The sequence below is a fragment of the Meles meles genome, chromosome 3 (assembly GCF_922984935.1).
Source record: "Meles meles chromosome 3, mMelMel3.1 paternal haplotype, whole genome shotgun sequence".
Lineage (NCBI taxonomy): Eukaryota > Metazoa > Chordata > Mammalia > Carnivora > Mustelidae > Meles > Meles meles.
Genome location: NC_060068.1, coordinates 4,163,412 through 4,185,235, shown reverse-complemented (window position 1 = coordinate 4,185,235; position 21,824 = coordinate 4,163,412). Strand labels below are relative to the sequence as shown.

Here is a 21,824-nt window from a genome sequence, read left to right as displayed (position 1 = left end):
GAGCCAGGAAGAAGCCTGTGGAGCCCTCCATGGTCACTCTGACCCCACAACTGGGCCAACACCGTGAAGACCCCAGCTACACAGTGGTTTGCCTTCAAAATTGACCTGAGTGAGTTACAAATATCACCACAAGGATGTTTAGGATTTGTCCCACACTAGAAACACCAATCTTTGGGTCCATCTACATAATGACAAAAAATTAAAACCCATATTTTTACAAAAACACCTGTGGTTGGTCCACCCTGTTTTAGTCACCAAATGCAGCCACAGGGTCTGAAGGTTCTCAAAGTAAGCAGCAGCAGGCGGACTGGGGAGGACAAAAACCAGAATTCAAAGTCCACCAAACCAGAAGTGAGTCCATCTTATCCCACTTGCCTGCACACAGGGCAGCCCAACATCCAGAAGTAGGTCTCTCCCCCTCCCCTAGAGCATAGGGAAGAGAACCCCAAATGCTCAGGGGTAACTGAAGACACCCCATGTTTTCTCCATGCTCTTACATCCTCGCCCATCAAGATCAGAAACCTTCAAAGCACTGAGGATAGAGAACATTGATCTTCAACTGAAGGAGGACCCACTGATCTTTCTTTTTCTATCCTCCTGCTGGTGCAGGGGGGACCATGGTAAGCAGGTACCAAAGCAACATTCCTGCCTTTCCAACCAAAGAGCTAAAGAGGAGGACAGAAAACACAGAACATGAGGTTGTCAAGGAACACCAGGGCTCACCCCTGAGCCACTTGTGAGTGGATCTGACCCCAATCACCAGGCCAAAAACCTCAAGCTCTGAACTGGGGCACAGGCCACTGGGCAAAGCCACAATAAGTACTAGGTGGGCACATTCAGGACAGATCGAAATGGCACTGCAAAGACTCTGGAAACAAAACAACCTGGAAGGCTGGCAGGAACCCATCAACTGGAACTCAGCAAAGTTTATTTCCAGCTTTAAAAAAAATCAAATTCCTCATTAAATTCCTCATTAAATATAAGGGAGACCCACAGTTTCAAAACATAGTATTCATTACATCCAGGATGCTATCCAAAACAGTCCCCTGAGACTCTGAGGAAACTCTCAGTTCACATGCCTGAGAGAAGAATATTCACAGACACCAATGTCAAAATGACACAGCAGCTGGAAATATCTGACAAAGAGTTTCAAGCAGCTATTATAAAAATGATCCAAAAGGGGGAAGCTGATATTCTTGAAAGGGATGGGAAGACAGAAACTCTCAACAAAGAAAGAAAGGATATAAAGAACCGATATACCTTTTATAAACAGAAAAATATAATAACTGGAATAATTCACTCACTAGCTCGTGGCAAAATCCAGACAAGAGAAGAGTGACTGGACTTGAAGATAAATCAATAGAAATGAACCAATCTAAGCAAGAGCAAGAAAGGGACCTGCTAGATCGAGACTCAAGAACCTATGCGATTAAACTACAAGGACTAAAATTCATGTTACTAGTCCTAGAAAGACAGAGGAGTGTAGTTAAAAAATATTTTCAAGAAATGATGCTTGAAGAGAGAGTCACTTATCTGTGGAGCATAACAAATAACATGGAGGACATGGGGAGATGGAGAGGAGAGGGAGTTGAGGGAAACTGGAAGGGGAGATGAACCATGAGAGACTATGGACTCTGAAAAACAACCTGAGGGTTTTGAAGGGGCGGGGGGGTGGGAGGTTGAGGAACCAGGTGGTGGGTAATAGGGAGGGCACATACTGCATGGAGCACTGGGTGTGATGCCAAAACAATGAACACTGTTACGCTGAAAAGAAATTTTTTTTATTTTATTTTATTTTATTTTTTTTTTTTTTGACAGAGAGAAATCACAACAAGGCAGAGAGGCAGGCAGAGAGAGAGAGAGAGGGAAGCAGGCCCCCCGCTGAGCAGAGAGCCCGATGCGGGACTCGATCCCAGGACCCTGAGATCATGACCCGAGCCGAAGGCAGCGGCTCAACCCACTGAGCCACCCAGGCGCCCCTGAAAAGAAATTTTTAAAAAAATGATGCTTGAGGGACGCCTGGGTGGCTCAGCTGGTTAAGTGTCTGCCTTCTGCTCAGGTCATGATCTCAGGGTCCTGAAATCAAGTCCTGCATTGGGCTCCTGGCTCAGCAGGAAGCCTGCTTCTCCCTCTGTCTGCCCCTCCCCCTGCTTGTTCTCTCTCTATCTGACAAATAAATAAATAAAATAAAAATTAAATTAAAGTTTCTACAAAAAAAAAAAGAAAGGATGGTTGAAACTTTTTCAAATTTGGTGAAAGACATCAACCAAATTATAAGAGCCCAGCAAATCTTGGACACAAAGAAATCCACGACCAGACACACTATTTCAGAGCCATTGAAAATTAAACAACAAACACTCTTGAAAACAGTCAAAGAATACAAACACATGACTTGTGGGGGGACAATTTGAATTACTGTGATTTTTCAAATTGAAAATTCGTCAAAAGAAAGAATCATTGGTCCAGAATTCTGTATACAGCAAAATTATCCTTCAGAAATGAATATGAAATAAAGACCTTCTGCATGAAGGGAAGCTAGGAAAGTTCACTGCCAGCAGATCTGCTCCACAAGAATTTCTAGGGGAAATGACATTTAAGGAAGATTCAGAGCATCAGGAATGAAGGAAGGCCAACATAAATGGTAGACGTTTGGATCTTATGGACAATGAATTGTCTGCCCAACCCCCCCTCCCATGATCTGTGTGTTGAAGTCCTAACCCCCAGTTTTGGATATAGAGCATTTAGGGACTTAATTATGGTTAAAAGAGGTCCTAAGGGCAGGACCCTAATCCAATAGGAATTTATAAGAGAGAGACACCAGAGAATTCTCTTGATCTCTACAGGCCCACAGAGGAAATGATGTGTGAGGATACAGCCATCTGCAAGCCAGACAGGAAGGTCTCACCAGCACATGCCCAAGCTGGTACCTTGATCTTGGGCTTCTAGCCTCCAGCACTGTGAGAAAATAAATTTCTGTTGTTATGGCAGCCTGAGCTGACTAATATGTTGGGTAAATAAAATGGATTATTCTCCTGCACAATTCTTCGGACTATATTTGGCAATTGAAAGCAAGAATTATTGCGTTGTTTGATGAGGCTGTCAATGCTAGACACAATACATAAAACAACTAATAACATAATGGCATAATCGTGGGAGGGTAAAAGGACCTATATATTGATAAAAGTTCTACATCCCAACTGAAGTAGTAAAATAATGATTCTAAGTGGTGAGCGTTGAGTATGTTTAACACAATCCCTACGGTGGGCACACAAAAGTAGACACAGAACCACAATGGATAAATTAAAATGGAGTACCAAAAACTTTCTAAGTAACCCAAAAAAGGCAGCAAAGATGAAAAAGGAGAACCAAAAATGAGAAAAAAGTGGAAATAATAAAATAATAAACCTAAATCCAAATGTACCAATTATTGCATTAAATGAAAATAGCATAAACACACTGATTCTAAGACCGAGATTTTTAAAAATCTTTTTAAAAATTCTCATTGAAATTTTTAAAAATTTCAACTTTTTAAAAAAGTTGATTTTAAAAAATTACTCAACTTTGCATTATCTATAAGAAACTCACTTCAAATATGTGTAAGTAAAAACAAAGGAATAAAAAATACATGTAACGCAAACACTAATCAAAACAAAGCTGGAATATTTATATTAATATTTTATTAAAATTACATTAATATTATTATATTAAAATAAAGTAAATCTTTGAGACAAGAAAATTACCAGAAATATTATAAAGACAAATGAGTTAATTTATAAAGAACATGTAATAATCCCAAATGAGTAAGCCCTTAACAACAGAGTCATAATATGCAAAGCAAAAGCTGACAGAACTGTAAGTAAAAACGGAAAGTCCATATTTATAGCTAAAGACTTCATTCTTCACACGACAACTGGCAGAACTAGAAAACAGAAGATCACCAGAGGTATAGAAGAACCAACCCACTAACCAGCACGACCTAACTGGCATTTGCAACGTGTTCCTCCCAACAACAGCAGAACATACCTTCCCTTCAAGTATACATGGAACATTTACCACGTTGTAATGGCAACTACAGACCATACTGAAGTTAAGAAAAGAAATTTCTAAAAAAATTTTTAAATTGAAGTAATACAAAGTATGTTCTCTGACCAGAATGGAAGTAGACTAGAAGTCAGTAACAGAGACATAAGAGTAAAAAAAAAAAAAAAAAAAGAGAATACTTGGAAATTAAACAGCACACTTCTGAAAACTACAGAAATCAAAGAAGTCTCAAGGGAAGTCAGTAAATATTTTAAACTGAACAACAATTAAAATAAAAACATATCAAAATTTGTAGGATAAAGTTAAAGCAATAATTAGGGTGGAATTTACACTACTAAATATTTATATTAGAAAAGAAAAACTTTTTAGAAAATAAAATAAAATAAAAATTTTAAAATGAATAAATTGGCAGCATTGGAGGACAAAAAGAAAAGAAAAACTTTCAATCAGTAATCCTTTTTTTTTTTCACCTTAAGAAATTAGGAGCAAAATAAACCCCAGAGCAAGCAGAAGGAAAATTAATAAAGAACAGAAATCAATTAAATTGAAAAAATAGAGAAAATCAATGAAAACTATATATGGTTCTTTGAAAAGATCAATAAAATTGATAAATCTCTAGTAAGACTAATAAAGAAAAAAGAGAGAAAATCTAAGCTAACAATATCAGGAATGGAAAGGAACATCACCAGAGACCCTGCTGACATTAAAAGTATAATAAAGGAACACTACAAACAACTCTATGCACGTAAATTAGACAAATTTGAAGAGATAGAACAATTCCTCAAAAATTACAAACTACTAAAATTTGCCCAAGGAAAAAATAGGTAACTTGCATAATTTCACCTCTATAAATAAAATGTTTTCAAAATTTACACTTTCTAAAGGAAGAAATATTTAGCCCAGGATGACTTCACTGGTTTAATCAGGGAAATAACTTTAAGAGAACAAATTAAAGAAGGAAGAGAAAGCACATCAATTCTACACAATCTCGCATAGAAAACAGATGAGATGGGAACTCTTTCCATTACCCTGAGGACAAAGCCACACAAATACATGAATACTACCAACCACACTTCCTCATGAATATAAATATAAACATACTCAACCAAACAGTAACCCACGGAATCAGAAATGTGTAAAAAGAATAACACACTGGGTGTTATACACAAACAATGAATCATGGAACACTACATCAAAAACTAATGATATACTGTATGGTGACTAACATAACATTAAAAAAAACACACAATGAGGTACCATCTTACACCAGTTAAAACGGCAAAAATTAACAAGTCAGAAAACAACAGGGGTGCCTGGGTGGCCCAGTGGGTTGGGTCTCTGCCTTCGGCTCAGGTCATGGTCTCAGGGTCCTGGGATCGAGCCCTGTGTTGGGCTCTCTGCTTGGTGGGGAGCCTGCTTCCCCCCGCCCCCCGCCTGCCTCTCTGCCTACTTGTGATCTCTATCTGTCAAATAAATAAATAAAATCTTTAAAAAAGAAAACAACAAATGTTGGTGAGGATGTGAAGTAGGGGAATGGTTTCCCATTGTTGGTGGGAATGCAAGCTGGTACAGCCACTCTGGAAAACAGTATGAAGGTTCCTCAAGATGCTAAAAATAGAGTTACCCCATGACCCAGCAATTACACTACTGGGTATTTATCACAAAGATACAGATGTAGTGAAAAGAAAGAGCACCTACACCCCAAGTTCATAGCAGCAATGTCCACAACAGTCAAACTGTGGAAGGAGTCAAGATGCCCTTCAACAGATGAGTGGATAAAGAAGATATGAACCACATATACAATGGAATATTATCAACTATCAGAAAGGATGAATACCCAGGTTTTGCATCAACATGGATGGGACTGTAGGAAATTATGCTGAGTGAAATAAGTCAAGAAGAGAATGTCAATTATCATATGGTTTCTCTCATGTGTGGAACATAAGGAATAGCAGGGAGGACCATATAGGAAGGGAGAGAAACCTGAATGAAAAGAACTAGAGAAGGAAATGAATCATAGGGGTCTATGGACTCCATAAAACAAACTGAGGGTTACGGAAGGGAGTGGGGTTGGAAGATGGGTTAGCCCAGTGATGGGTATTAAGGAGGGTACGTGTGGTAATGAGCATTGGGTGTTATACATAACTATTGAATCACTGAACACTACATGAAAAATTAACAATGTACTATACGGTAGCTAATTGAACAAAAAAAAAAAAAAAAAAAGACTGACTTCCTTCCCTCCTTTCTTCTTTCCCTCCCTCCTTATTCTTCAAGCCTGAACAGGAGCTCACTCAATGCAAATAGTCTTTTCCCCATCAGTATTTGTTGAAAACAATCACAGGCAATTACTGAACATCATGGCTGCCCAAAGTGGTAGGTATCAGTTGAGTAAACACCAGGCTAACAAATCAGCTTAAAAGGAAAAGCTGCAAGAATGTCTATGTCTATAGAGGGCTTTGGAAAGCTCTGGCACATTCCTGGGCATCTAGAGGGCCACAAATATATGTATACTCAAAAATCATTTGAGGAGGCCCTACACTCACACTATGGGCTAAACTTGAGGACGTGGAAACATGATTGTAAACTGCCTGACTAAGTTGTATATGCATGTACCAACAAGAACTGGGAGGCTTACTGGTTACAAGCATCTAAAGAAACTACTGCAAAACCATTAGCTAACCAACCAGAGACTTCAGGGGTTCAACACAGTATAAAATGCAGACTTACAGAAGTAGTTCAGAAAAGTCACTGAACACACACCAACTACAAAGTGGGGAGAGGGTTGGAAAATTTGAACTAAGTTCCCACATGATATTACTTAATATTCTAATATCAACAAAGAATTATATGACATGCAAAGAATCATAGTCCATTACAGGAAAGGAAGCTGTCCAACAGAATCTGTCCCTGAAAATGTCCAGATATTGTTTCACTAAACGAAGTCTTTAGGTCAGCTAATTTAAATATGCTCAGAAAATTAAAGGAAACCATTTCTCATCAAGTAAAGAAATGTTTGAGAACAATGTCTCACCAAATAGAGAGAATATCAATAAGAAGATATATTTCTAAGACTAAATAGAAATTCTACATTTGAAAAGTGTAACTGGAATGAAAATTCACTAGAGGAGTTCAACTTCTAATTTGAGCAGACAGAAGAAAAAAAACTCAGCAAACTTGAATATATGTCTCATGAAATTATTCAGTCTGAGGAGCAGAAAGAAAAAAGAATGAAGAAAATGAACAGAGCCTTAAATCCCTGTGGGGCAACATACACACAGGGAGACTTAAAGGGAAAGAGGCAAAGAGAATATTCATATGAGTGCTCCTACCAAGAGTGACATCTGATGTCCCTTCAGAAACCATAGGGGCCAGAAGTTAGTAGGTGATGTTTTAAAGTGCTCAGGGGAAAAGAAAAACAAAAACAAAACAAAAACTATCAACTGAGAACTTTATATCTGGCAAAAGCATCCCTAAGAATGAAGGAAAATTAATACATTCTCCTTCAAATAAATACTGATGATTTTGTTGCCATTACAACTGTCCTGCAAGAAATGCTAAATAGGCATTTCAGGCATGGATGAAAAACACTGACAATAACTTGAAATTATATGAAAAAATAAAGAACAACAGTAAGTGTAGTTATACAGGTAAATGTAAATGCCAGTATTGCAGCATTTTTTTAGGTTTTTTTAAAAAGATTTTATTTATTTATTTGACAGAGAGAGAGAGATCACAAGTAGGCAGAGAGGCAGGCAGAGAGAGAGAGGAAGAAGCAGGCTCCCTGCTGAGCAGAGAGCCTGATGCAGGGCTCGATCCCAGGACCCTGGGATCATGACCTGAGCTGAAGGCAGAGGCTTTAACCCACTGAGCCACCCAGGTGCCCCAGTGGCATTTTTTTAGTTTTTAACTCTTTGGGGTTTTTTTCCCCATATGATCTTAAAACTCAAATGCATAAACAATAATTACAAAACCATAAAGTTAATGGACTGAAATTATTGTATAAAGACAAATTTTGACAATACCAACTAAAGCTGCACTTTGTGTGGGGACACAGAGCTGTAAAGGAACAGCTCTTTTATTTAAACTAAAATGGTATAATTTTAAACTTCAATATTACAAAGTTAAGATATTAATTGTGATAACCACTAAGGGTATCCACTAAGAAAAAACCAGATAGATGATAGGTAAATAGATAGATAGAGCCAATGTTATATGTATATATAATATATACAAAGTTATAGTAAATATATACACTTAGTACATGAAACACCAGAAAAAAATCAATTAAACAGAAAAAAGTAATGGAGAGAATAAGGAACAAAGAAGATACAACATATAAAAAAACAAAGACCAAAATAGCAGAAGTAAGTCCTTCCTTGTAAGTATTACTTTAACTGTAAGTAGATTCAATTTGCTAATTAAAAAGTAGATTGGTGAGATAGATTAAAAAAAAATACGTGCTGTCTACAAGAAACTTACTTTAGATCCAAAGACACAAATAGGCTTCAATTGAAAAGATGCTCCTTACAAATAGCAACCAGAAGACACCTGGGGTGTTTATACTAATGTCAGGCAGAACAGACTTTAAGGCAAAAACCATAGGAAACATTATCTATTGATTGATAAATGCATCGATTAAGGACATCACAAATTTGTTTTTGTTTTTGTTTTTCATTTTCTTTTTTTTTCACTTTGTTAAATTTCTTTTCAGCGTAACAGTATTCATTGTTTTTGCACCACACCCAGTGCTCCATGCAGTACGTGCCCTCCCTATTACCCACCACCTGGTTCCCCAACCTCCCATCTCCCACCCCTTCAAAACCCTCAGGTTGTTTTTCAGAGTCATAGTCTCTCATGGTTCATCTCCCCTTCCAGTTTCCCTCAACTGCCTCTCCTCTCCATCTCCCCATGTCCACCGTGTTCTTTGTTATGCTCCACAAATAAGTGAAACCATATGATACTTGACTCTCTCTGCTTGACTTATTTCACTCAGCATAATCTCTTCCAGAAGGACATCACAAATTGATAAAAGATTCATTTCACCAAGAAGATCTGCACAACACACAGGAGAGACCAAACTGCATGAAGTGAAAACTAACAGATCAAAGAGAGAAAAAGATGTACAATAGTAGTTGGAGAGTTCAGTGCCCTGCTTTCCATAATGGACAGTCAGACAGACAGGAGATCAGTAAGGAAACTGCAGTGTATGCCAGGTAGACCCAGCTGACTCAACGGAACTCTCCACCTACCACACCAGAGACACACAAACAGAATGTTCTCTGACACAGACCATGGGTTCGGCCAGGAAATGAATCTCAGTACAGAGATGGAAATCATACAGGGTATCTTTTCCAACCACAAATGAGTGACACTAGAAATCACTAATAGAAGGAAAACTGGAAAATCCACAAGTCTGTCAAAAGTAAACAATGCACTCTTGAAGAATTGTAAGGAAAATTAGAAAATATTTTCAGATAGTTGGAAACGAAACCACAACACACCAAGACTAATAAGATGCAGTGAAACAAGTACTCGGAGGAAAATTCAGAGTTATAAATTATAGGTCTATGTCAAAAAAGATGAGCACAAATCAACAATCTAACTTCACACCTTAAGAAATTAGAAAAAGAAGAACCCAAAGTTGGAAGAAGGAAATAGTCTATAGATGAGATGAATGAAACAGAATAAAAAGGCAAAAGAAAGAACGAAGGACATTTGAAAAGATCAACAAAATTGACAAACCACTAGCTTTTTGACTAAGAAATTTAGAGGACTCAAATTATTACAACAGAAACAAATGTGGGGACACCAGTACAGACCTTACAGAAATACAAACCATGGTCAGAGTACACCATCAACAAGTGAATGCCAACAAATTCTAGATGAAACGCCCAAACTCATAGGAACACACAGGCTACCAAAACTGACCCCAGAAGAAATAGAAAACCTGAACAGACCTACAACAAGTAAAGAGAATAAATCAGTAATCAAAAACAAAATAAGAGACACCCAGACTACAGATAATGAAGTAAAACTATCTGTGCAATACAGGGGACACTTTTTTGTATCTAAAAAAAAAAAAAAAATCCTTAAGAATCCACAGATAATTAACAGGTGAATAAACCAGCTCAGCCAGGTTGTAGGACACAACAGCAATATTCAAAATTAATTCTATTTCTGTATATTAGTGATGAACCTTCCAAAACTAACATTTAAAAAATAATTCCTTTTAAGGAAGCATCAAAAAGAATAACATACTTACCAAAAAACTCAACAAGTCTTCTACACTAAAAACTATAAACAACTGATCCCGGTACTGCCTGCCTTGAAGGGGACATGTCCAGACTCCGGGTGCAGCCACCTCATGTGGGCATGGGGCAGTCCCAGGACACACAGAGGCCCCTCAGTAGACCCACACCGCCCACTTGACCACAGGCCCATCGTCTCCACCCTCAATGTCCCACAGCCCAGACAATAAGCCGGGGCTCATTTTTCCAGACTATCCACATTGGGTGTGGCCATCAGAGCTGTTTTAAACCACTGAGTTTGTGATAATTTGTTGCACAGCAATAGGAAATGACCCCCCAAATACTCCCTGCATGTTCTTCCCACCTGTAATGTGATGGCTGGAGCAGTGGAAGCCATCTCATAACCAGGAGGCAATAAGCATAATGAAGGTCCTTATTTTGTGCTCAGGGTGGCAGAGAACTAGAAGCAGACAGAGCCTATGTCCCTGTGGTGTCCCTGTGGGAGGCTGTTAGAAATGGTCCCTGATGAGTGAGGCCTCCCTTTGTCCACACCCTCAGCAGTGGGGTCTACTTCCCCCTGACCTGCAAACCAGGGTGTGTGAAGCAGAACGTGGTGGAGGTCACACTCTGAGCACAGACCCCAACAAGCCCAGTAGCACCGGCTGTTCTCTAAGTGGAACAGAGCCACTATGGAGACACCGTGGAGACACACCTGGGGCAGAGACGCCAGGAGCAGAGAAAGGGATCCCAGACACAGGAGTGAGCCCAGCCAACATCGCAAAGAGACAGAGGCTTGCCATCTGGCTAGACCCATGTACTGAAGCCCTGCTGGGACATCGGACGCATGGATGAAGCCAGGCTGGATCCTCTTGCCCCATCCCACACTTCATGGAGCAGAAAGGAGTGGTCTCACTGAGCCATGCCTGAACCCCTGACCACACAGCCAACTGTCTCCACAGTTTGGAGGTATCTGTCAGCTGGCGCTAGATAACAGCCTATCGTGGGCCTGACCCAGCGTCCTCCAAAACACCTCCTTCAGGCCCATTCCTGGGATGTCAACTGACCTGTGAGGTCCAGGCGGAAGGACACCTTCTGGCCCCCGGCCTCGCAGCTGTACTCCCCGGCGTCTGCCTTCCCCGCCTGCTGCACCACCAGCCGCCTGCTGCGGCCCTTGGCCTCCACGTGCACGTTGGAGCTCGCACTCAGCTTCTTCCCATCCTTGTACCACGTCACTTTCGTCTTGTCCTGGGCCACCTCACAGCTCAGGGTGGCACTGGCCCCAGCCTTGGCCAGCACCTCCCTACATGCTGGCTGGTCCTTGGCAAACACTGCAGAGGGCTCTGGGGACAGAAAGGGATGCATGGTCAGAAGCCCCACTGAGGGGAGATTCCCAAGTCCTGGAGCCAGGCAACCTTGGGAATCCGTCACAGTCAGGTGCTGCTGGTAGAGCCCTCCTTGGGCATGAGGGGACCTGATGCCCTGACCCCTCCAGGGCATGGGGGGAGCAGCCTCTGAGAACCATGATGGATAGCCAGACCGGTGCCTAGAGACAGATAGAGGGAGACCTGGGAGCAGTGATGGAGACCCAACTAAGGGCCAGGACTCAGCATCTGCCAAGAGGCCCCAGCAGCTTCTAGCAGGAGCCAGAGCCTTACGCATCCAGACCCCAAGTCTTGTCTGCCTCGCTTCCTCATCTTCAAAAGGACAAAAAGGCTACAAGTTTCCTTCTTATCTTTTATTTTCCATGCCCACATCTTTTCTCATCTAAATGTTAGTTTTTTGGGAGGTTCCTCTTCCCAACTCCAGGAGCAACGCCCCCTCCCAGGCATTCTTGGAAGAAAGGAAGGGCTGGACAGCCTAGTCTCACAAGTGCTTGATGTAGCCAGACCTGCTCCCCACCCACCATGCCTCAGAGGCTGTGGCTCACCAGAGACACGCAGCTGGAAGTCCACAGAGTCCTCGCCCACACGGCACGAGTAGGTACCCTCATCCTGCCTGGTGACTGAGGTTGCCACCAGCCGGTGCCGTGAGCCCACGTCCTCCTGCAAGAAGCGCCGGCTGGAGCGGTTGAGCTCCATTCCATCCTTATACCAGTGCACACTCATGTAGGCCTCCGAGGTCTCACATTCGAAGTGGGCTGGGCCTCCAGCCACAGCATCCACACAGCCACCAGCGGTGTCCTTGTGCAGAAAGGGAGTGAGCCCTGGAAGGGCACCCGGCAGGTGAGTGGGGCCAGCAGAGCCCTGGCCACGCAGACACCTATGCAGACAGCAGACAGACATGCCGGGGGCCTGCAGGCCTCCCCCAGACCAGGGTCCCTTTCGGAGTGCCACCTGCCCTTAGGAAGCCCCATCCTCTGCTGACCAGAGCCTCCCCTCCCCCATCCTCTCCGAGGTCAGCTGAGCATGCCCCACTCCCCACTGCCCTACGGGGATGGAGAACGGTAACTCCCACCACCCAGACCCCCTAGAGCCTGCCCAGAGCAGGGGAACCTAACGTGGGGCCATGGCCATGGTGGGCATGGACCCCCACAGAGCAGGCGTTACCTTGCACCAGGAGCTGGTAGGCGATGCAGCCCCCACGGCTGACACACTCGTAGAGGCCGGCGTCATCTCGCACCACATCCCGTACCAGCAGTGCCCGCTGTCCGGCCACGGCCTGCACCTCGTACTTGGGGCCTGGCGGCAACTCGTGGCCATCCTTCAGCCACGTCACCGCTGCAGCCTGGTCTGACAGCTCAGCTGGCAGCCGTGCCTCCTCATGCAGCCGGGCCAGCACTGCCCTCACAGCTGTGACTGGACGCCTGGTGGTCGGCCCTGGGGCCGCTTGGGGCCACAAACAGGTGGACAGAAGGTGCATGGACAGAGCAGTGGAGAGAACAGGGGAGGGGACAGAAGGAAGAATAACAGGGAGATGGATGGACAGAGGGGGAATGGACAGTGGAGGAGAGGAAAGAAGAGGCATGGATGGAGGAGGAGGAGATGGAGGAGGGACATTGGGGTGTGGGCAGAGGAGATGGATGGGAGAGAGAACAGAGAGAGAACGAAGGGGGAAAGAAGAGAGAAGAGTGAACAGACGTGGACAGAGGGAATGGACAGGAAGGGACAGTGGGGGAAAGGATGGGGAGGGGACAGGGCAGGGAGAGACAGGTATGAGGGAACAGGGAGAAGCAGAGTGACAGAATCAGCAGAGGGGAAGAGGAGGGAGGGAGGGGGCAGGCAGATAGAAGAGTGAGGCTCTGAGCCCAGTCCTCCATGCACAACCCACACAACCCATGGGAGAGGCCACTGCCAGCCCTGGGCAAGCTGCCTTCCACCACCCTCTCCGCCCAACCCTGCTGCATCCAGGAGACCACCTGGGAGCTCACCTGCCCCAGGACAAGCAGCAGCTCCAGGAACCCCCACCCCACTGCTAGGGCAGAGGCCTGGGGGTCCCAGCGGGGGTCCTCCTACCTCGGACCTCCATGCGGATGCTGCTTTCAATGCCGTTGGCCACGAACTTGAGCTCGGCACCATGCATGCTGGCGGACACTGAGTGGATGGTGAGGGCATGCCGTGTGCCGTCCTGACGGATCATGTACACACTGCTGGCCTTCAGGGCCTGCCCGTCCAGGAACCACTCTCCCGCCGAGGCCAAAGTGAGGTCCACGGAGAAGGTCACCTCACCACCCTCCACAGCCTCCACTGCCTTCAGAGGCGTCCTCACGGCAAGCTGGGGGGCTGCAGGGTGAGGGCTTCAGAAAAGGGCCAGCCTTTGCCCTCTCCGCGCCTCCTCCGCCTGAGCCCAGCCCAAGCGCTGCCTCCCCCAGGAAGCCCATGGTGCAGGCACCGGGAGCGCATACACACTTACTCAGGTGCACAGTCCCTGGGAACTCAAGGTAGGGGCTGTGGCCAAAGCTGTTCAGAGCGGACACCCGGAACTGGAAGTCTCCCTCCTCAGACACGCTGGCCACGGTCAGCTCCTGTGCACCCACCCACTCAGCCTCGTGGCACCGGCTCCAGGTGTGGGTGCCAAGCCGCTTCTTCTCCACCAGATAACCATCGATGGGGACAGGGTGGTTCCCGTGGGGTGGTGGGGACCAGCCAAGGGTCACAGAGCAGTCTGTCCTGGACTTCACCACGGGGGCCTCAGGCGCGTGCAGGGGTGGTTTCCTAGGGGCTGGGCAGAGGACCACCCAAGGCGTCACTCAGTGGGAGTTCCCTCCCCAAGCCCTCGTTCCAAGATGAGCCTGGCCCTCTGGGGAGCATGCCTTCACTGTCTGGACTGCCCAAGGCCCGAGGGGACTGCAGGGCCAAGGGATGCTGTGGGCCCATGACCAGGGCTCCTGGGGATAAACCCCATCTGTGAATCCAGGTCTCGGGCTTGACAGTGACCAAAGCAGGGCACAGTGACCATTCTGAGGGCGCTGAGACCCGTCTGCAGGGGCGTGTTCCTACTCCAACAAAGGGCTGACCCAGTGGAGGTGGGTGGGAGGAGGGACCTACCCCCCAATCTACAAATTTGATAGCAAAGGCCACAGAAAAAAGACACGCTCGCTCACGATGTCCCACAGCTGTCTCGCCCATTTGTGGGCTTCTAGAACAATCTGTACCTTCTACTTTGGTTCGCAGAGTGGCGGTCACCAGAACTCCCACTCTGCAGTCCCCTGGGGTGACCACAGTGAAGGAGGGCAGCAAACAAACCAGGGGTCCGAGGAGACTAGAGCTATGACCCGTTGATCCAGCCCCCAAAGCCCCCCCACCCCCCCACAGCAGACCAAAGTGTACAGCGTGGCCGGGTGGACAGAGGAAGGGGAAAAGGGCCTGTCCATTCAAGGGGCACTCCTTGGCCCTTACCAGACACAAAAAACTGTGTCGTTGTCCGGCAGTCCCCAGCCATGAAGGTCACCTCGCCCATGTCCTTCAGGCTGCACTTGGAGATGGTCAGCGTGTGGGACGTGCCTTCTGTGGTGATGGCCACGCGACCCCCGGCCACCACCTCCTCCTGGTTCCTCAGCCAGTGTACGGAGTCCTCGGGCTGGGCCAGCTCCACACAGAACATGGCCGTGTCCCCGACTCGCACCGCGGTCTTCCTCGGGAGCTTCCGGATGAGGTTGCCTGTGGAGGACAAGGCCCGGGGACTGGTTGGTGTTTGGGGGGGCGTCCCCTGCCCACCGCTCCTCCTCCGAGCCCACCTTCTGCCCCTGCCCCGCCCCGCCCCTCCTCCCCGCTCCTCCTCCTCACCTGCCGGGTTCCCCACCGCTCCTCCTCCAAGCCCACCTTCCGCCCCAGCTGGGCCCCTGTCCCGCCCCTCCTCCCCGCTCCTCCTCTTCCCCACTCCTCCTCCGCCCTGCCCCGCCCCCTGCCCACCCCTCCTCCCAGCCCACCTTCCGTCCCTGCACTGCCGCAGCACGACCCTAGCCACCGCACCTGCCCGGTACCTCCTCCCGGCTCCTCCCCGGCCCGCTGTCCCGCCCCTCCTCCCCGCCCCGTCACTTTCCACCTTCCGCACTCCACTCCCCGCGACCCCCGCGCACCTTCCGCACTCCACTCCCCGCGACCCCCGCGCACCTTCCCCACTGCACTCCCCGCCGCACTCCACTCCCCGCGACCCCCGCGCACCTTCCGCACTCCACTCCCCGCGACCCCCGCGCATCTTCCGCACTCCACTCCCCGCGACCCCCGCGCACCTTCCCCCCTCCACTCCCCGCGACCCCCGCGCACCTTCCGCACTCCACTCCCCGCGACCCCGCGCCCCCCCGCGCACCTTCCCCACGGCACTCCCCGCCGCATTCCACTCCCCGCGACCCCCGCGCACCTTCCGCACTCCACTCCCCGCGACCCCCGCGCACCTTCCGCACTCCACTCCCCGCGACCCCCCGCGCACCTTCCCCACTCCACTCCCCGCGACCCCGCGCACCTTCCGCACTCCACTCCCCGCGACCCCCGCGCACCTTCCGCACTCCACTCCCCGCGACCCCCCGCGCACCTTCCCCACTCCACTCCCCGCGACCCCCGCGCACCTTCCCCACTCCACTCCCCGCGACCCCGCGCCCCCCCGCGCACCTTCCCCACGGCACTCCCCGCCGCATTCCACTCCCCGCGACCCCCGCGCACCTTCCGCACTCCACTCCCCGCGACCCCCGCGCACCTTCCGCACTCCACTCCCCGCGACCCCCGCGCACCTTTCACAGCTAGCTCCGCCACCGTGCGGCTGCCCTCCGCCGTCTCGCAGATGTAGACGGCGTCGTCATCGGCCGAGACGTTGCGCACGGTCAGCCGGCGCTCGGTGCCCTCCTCCTCGATGCTGTACTTGGCGCTGGCCCACAGCCGCGTCTCCTCTTTGTACCACGCGGCCTCCGTGGCCGGCAGTTCCACCTCGCACTGGAACGTGGCCGACTCCTTCTCCCGCACCTCCAGGTCTTGCAGCCGCTTCCTGAAGGGCACCACGGGCTCTGCGGGGACAGGGCGCGTGAGCCGGGCAGGGGTGGCGGGTCTGGGCCTGAGAGAGTAGCCGGGAGGAGATGGAGGAGGAGGGGTTGGGGGGCGGAGAGTGGGGTCAGGGCAGGGAGAGAGGCGGCGGTCAGGGAGGGAAGCAGGGCAGGTCAGGGAGGGAAGCAGGGCAGGTCAAGGGCTCCGTTAATCGGGTACGGGGCTGCCATGGGGGCAGGGGACCAGGACAGGAGTTGGGTGGGAAGGCAGGGGAGCAGCAGGTATGAGTCCAGGGAGGTAGGGGGATGGAAGGGGGCAGGGGTAAAGAACCCCCTCCCCTTAAACAGAAGGTGTCTCGACATCTAAAGCTACAAAAAGTATCCCAGAGATGCTGCTCTCCGGCAACAAAATCCGGTGAGATCCCACTCCCATGAGCAGCGAGGGGGCAGGACCAGGGCCGGCTGCCGCTCAACCCCCTGAGCGCCGGCCCTGGGCCAAGCCCTGCTGCCCTGCGCACTCGCCCCTGTGCAGGTTCTGTAGGGACCCCCGAGGAACCGGGCCATTTCCTTTCTCCCCCACTCTGCCTGGGAGACCCCTTAAGCATCCTGTGAGGGGGTGGAACGCCCGCCTCCCACTCCCACCCCACCTCCCGCCATCTCCCAGGAGGAGGGGGCGCTGAGGACAAAGCGCTTTGTTCCTCACTCCTGTGACTCTCACAGACACAGTGGGACAGGCGGAGAGTCATCCGCTTCGCCCTCTTTCTGTGGCTCTGGGAACGCGAGATCTGCCCAGGACTCTACCTCTGGATTCCACGACGGATTCCAGCGCAGGTGGAAAGGACAGAGGGAGGGAGGGCCGGGAAGCGCTTCTCCCGCAGCGACCAAGCGCTGGGGCCATGCGCCCAGCGCCCTGAGCCCTGCGCTCACCTCGGACGACGACCAGCACGGAGCTGTAGGTCTGGCCCACCAGGTTGGACGCCGTGCAGGTGTAGAGGCCCCGGTCCGACTGCTTACAGAAGAGGATCTTGAGCACGAAGTTCTCATGGGCGTCCTCGTACACCACGTGACGCCGGCCCTCGACCACCAGCTGCCCGTCCTTCTTCCACACGGTCTCTGGCTTTGGCTCCCCTGTCACGTAGCAGCTGAGGCGCGCGTGCTTGCCTTCAGTCACGGTGCATGTGCGCGTGCCAGAACCGGGGGGCGAGGCCGGGGCGCAGTCGGCGCGTATCGCCTCGCGCCGCCGCTGCAGGTGCGCCAGAAGCACGGCGGTGGAGGCCCCGGGAGGGCCCGCCGCGTCTGCATCCGCGTCCACGGTGAGCGCCGCGTCGGCGCTGGAAGCGCCCAGCGGGTTCTCGGCGCGCACCGTGTAGGTGCCGCCGTCGCGGGGCCGCGTGGCCTGGATGCACAGCGCGCTCGCCTCGCCGCTGGCCTCCACTCGCACTCGGGGGGCGTCGGGCGAGCCCAAGCGCCGCCCGTCCTTGGCCCAGCTCACGGCCATAGGCGGTGAGCCGCGCACGCGGCAGCGGAACGTGGCCTCCGCGCCCTCGCGCACGCGGATGGACGTGGGCCGAAGGAGGAAGTGGGGCGCCTGCTCTGCGCAAGCGGCCTCGGCGTCCACCTTCAGGCCCACAGCCGCGAAGGCCTCACCGATGGCGTTGCGCGCGCGGCACACATACTGCCCGCTGTCGCCCAGTGCCAGGTCTAGGATGGTGAGACGGTACAGGTCGCCGTCCTGGGCCAGCCGGAAGCGAGCACCCTCCTCCACGGGCTGCTGGTCCTTCTCCCAGCTCACCTGCGGCGTGGGGTTGCCCACGATCTGGCAGCTCAGCGTGGCGTCCTTGCCCACCGACACCACAAAGGCCTTGGGCCGGGTCAGGAATCGGGGTGCCCCACTGAATGAGTGATCCATGGTGGGGATGGGGGCGGCGGGAGGGACCTGGGAGCGGGTTGGGGAAAGGTCATAGTGGGGATAAGACCCTGTACTGATCGAGTCCCCCACCTGCGCCACACCACTTTCCCCCACCCGCCTTCCACCGCGCCTCCCCTCATCGCCCCTGCCCCCACAGCTAGGACTGCCCAGTGATACAGAAATTCAGATTTGCCGCTCCTTTCTGGGCATTTGGAGTCTGGTGCCACACCTCCCTCACAGCAGGCTTTTCTATCTTTTCTTGTCCCCCCAGCTCTAACCCCACACCCCAACTCCAGGTCCAGTTGAGTACCTGTCCCAAAACACACTAGCACCCTGGCTGATCCTCATCTTTGTTCACCAGCGTCTCCCTACCTGGGGCCAAGCTGTCCTCTCCATACAGACGTACGTGTGTGTGTGTGTGTGTGTGTGTGTGTGTGTGTGTGTGTGCGTCTCCCTACCTGGGGCCAAGCTGTCCTCTCCATACAGACGTACGTGTGTGTGTGTGTGTGTGTGTGTGTGTGTGTGTGTGTGTGTGGTGTTCCCCACCCCACCACCAATTCCAGCTGCCTTCAGGGGACCAGTCCCTGTCCCCCACACACCGCTGCCTCCTGGATTCCAAGACTCCAATCTGCCTAAATGTCTCCCCCACTCAGGAGGCAGTTCTCTGAACCTGGACAGGGCCTGGCCAGGGAGGCCTTCTCTGGGTGCCTGCTGCTGGCCTGTGCCTCTGACTGTGGTGCCCTGGAGGTCACAGATCCTCCATCCCAGGAGACTGCCCTCTGAGCTCCCTGCCCCTTCCTCCTCCGCATGATTCATCCTCCCAAGACACACTTCTGGTTCTGTGCACTGTAGCCCAGCTGGCCCCAGGCAGCGCCCATGACGAAAATCCAGTGTACTGGGCCGTCAGCACCTCTCCAGGGGTTCCCAGGTCCCCTCAACCCTGATGAGCAGGGAGATCAGAAATCTGGCTGCCAGTTGGACCCCTTACAAGCCGCCCCCCCCCCAGAGCTGCCCACACCCGCTCGCTGTGTGCACCTGCTCCTCCCCCTGTCCCCAAGGACAGCACATGGTCAGCTGTGAGCCCAGGAGGACAGGCAGAGAGTCCTCTAGGAGGAACCACCGACATCCAGGCTGAGACTGGCCAGGTTGACTGGCAGGGCCTGGTCACTCTACAGACTTTGTGTCCCCACTGGCTGGGCACCCTGTGGGGATAGGGCTGGCACCCCCATAATGACGGCTACCAGGGACGGGCTGGCCATCGGCACAGGTGGGTAAGGGCCTAGCCTACTGGGCCTAGCCTATTCCCCACACTTCTGTAAGAACAGCAGCCCCCCTGGCTCTGGCTGGCCCCAAGCACCTTAACTCCCTCCCCACCCCAGGGCTGGGCTTCCAGCATGGGCTGCCCCCTGGGGGACAAGTGGGGTGACGTTCTGGACCCTTGGGCTCCTGTCCTGTGATTCAGGGCCTAATCCCCCTTAATCCCCGGTGAGCCTGTGCAGCCTGCTGACTCACTGTGCAGTCAGCACCTCTGTCCCTTGCTCCCCCTCGCTACCCCGCCTGGCCAAGCTCTGGGACTGGGAGGACCTGGGCAGGCGGCCACCCGAGCCCCGCCTCCATGGACGCCCTCCTGGGCCTTGATGTCTCTCTGGGGAAGGGTTACTCTGACACCAGGTATCCAGAGGCGCTGAGCTCTGAGCTCCCTGGGCGCCCCTCCAGATTCCTGGTTGGCCTGCAGTTCCCCCCAAGGCAGAATACTCACTGCACCCTAACCCCCACCACTCCAGGTGCAGCTCTGGGAGCTAGGTGCTCTGAGCTCATGAACAGGCATGGGCTGAGGGCCACCTCCACAGCTGGTGGCCCCTGGGGGGCCAGAAGGACAGGAAGGGACAGGGACTTCCCTTCACTACACGTACTTGGGGAAAGCAGCCCAGGCCCTTGGCAGGTGACAGGCTGATCCCTGGCCTGGGAAGGATGGGCAGAGACCCCAAGATCTTCTCAGGCCCCCAGGAATGGTGCTGATGTCTGGTCAAAGGCCCGTGTTCCCCACCTGCAGCAGACCCATGAGACCCTGGGGGCTCCCACGGGTTCAACGGCTCCCAGGCAGGCATCCCCACTGCTCCATAGGGCCGCAGCGCCCAAAATGCTGGCCCAAGGACGCCAGAGCCACACTCCTTCAGGCCAAGTTGGGGCACTCCTGCTGGGCTGGGACATGCAGCGGGGAGTGGGAGGCTCAGGAGGGGACACCTGGCTAGGACCTCAGCCCCAGCTACCCAGGGAAGCCCCTTCCCCCCTCAGAGTGGACTCCTTGCTCCTTGGAGGCCCAACTTGTCACTGGCAGCAGCCTCCCTTCGCATGGACACCATGATCTCCCCGCCCCCACCATGACCACCAGAGGGTCATGCCTCTGGACCCTCGGAGTCCTGAGGGCTGACCTAAGCCCTGCCTGCAGCCTCCATCCTTGGTTTTCAAGAACTTGGCCAGTCTTGGGTCCTCCTCATGGGCCCAAGTGGGAATTGGCTTGCAGCCTGACTACAGAACCTTGGTCCCCTGGAGTCCCTGCCGCCCCCCTCCCCCACCTCATCCCCCCCCCAGCCCCTGCCGCCCCCCTCCCCCACCCCCAACCTTCCAGAAAAGAATGTCCAGCGACAGCTCCTGGAGTCTGGACCCCTGGGCTGGCAGCCTCCCGAACTCCAGGGGAAATTCTTTCCTGGAGTCAGGTGTCAGTGCCCCTCTGGCTGTCCCCTCTGGTGAGCCAACAGGCCCAAAATAGCCCCAGCTGTCAGCGGCCATCCATCTCCACAGAGCTGGGGGCAGGGCCGCCCAGACCCCCAGGCCTCCTTTGGAGCAGGGGGCCATGAAGGAGGAGGTGGACGCACGCCACAGCCCCCTGGTCTCCCACCCCCAGTGCTCTCTCCCCGCAAGAGGGGCTCAGCTCAGGCCACCATGGGGTCAGGGCCCGGACTCCAGAGCCCCAACCCTTGGAGTTACACAGCCTGGCTGGACACCCCTCCCTAGGCCCCTCTGGACCCCAGTGCCCTGACCTTCAACCGAATAGCCCTGGGGGAGAGGGGCTAGGCCTGGGATGGCCCCCACCCTGCCTGATCGGCCTCCTCACCTGTCTCTACGGGAGGCTGGGAGCAGCACCCAGGCGTAGGGCGCAGACGATGGAACAGGGGCTGCTGGGTCTCACCTCCCTCCACGGGCCCAGGACCGA

At 51.6% G+C, this 21,824-nt stretch overlaps 1 protein-coding gene across 1 annotated transcript in view; it reads right to left on the bottom strand.

Annotated features, from left to right (window-relative positions):
* Window positions 1–17,358, bottom strand: part of OBSCN (obscurin, cytoskeletal calmodulin and titin-interacting RhoGEF) — a 145,866-nt gene extending 128,508 nt beyond the window's left edge. The window contains exons 1-8 of the mRNA XM_045999690.1: window positions 17,349–17,358; window positions 16,456–16,725; window positions 15,128–15,388; window positions 14,142–14,450; window positions 13,745–14,011; window positions 12,839–13,117; window positions 12,220–12,495; window positions 11,357–11,632 (exon numbers count right to left, since the gene is read on the bottom strand). Coding sequence (XP_045855646.1) covers window positions 11,357–11,632; window positions 12,220–12,495; window positions 12,839–13,117; window positions 13,745–14,011; window positions 14,142–14,450; window positions 15,128–15,388; window positions 16,456–16,725; window positions 17,349–17,358 — 1,948 coding nt within the window. The remainder of the gene's footprint in view (window positions 1–11,356; window positions 11,633–12,219; window positions 12,496–12,838; window positions 13,118–13,744; window positions 14,012–14,141; window positions 14,451–15,127; window positions 15,389–16,455; window positions 16,726–17,348) is intronic.
* Between the last annotated feature and the right edge of the window lie 4,466 nt (window positions 17,359–21,824).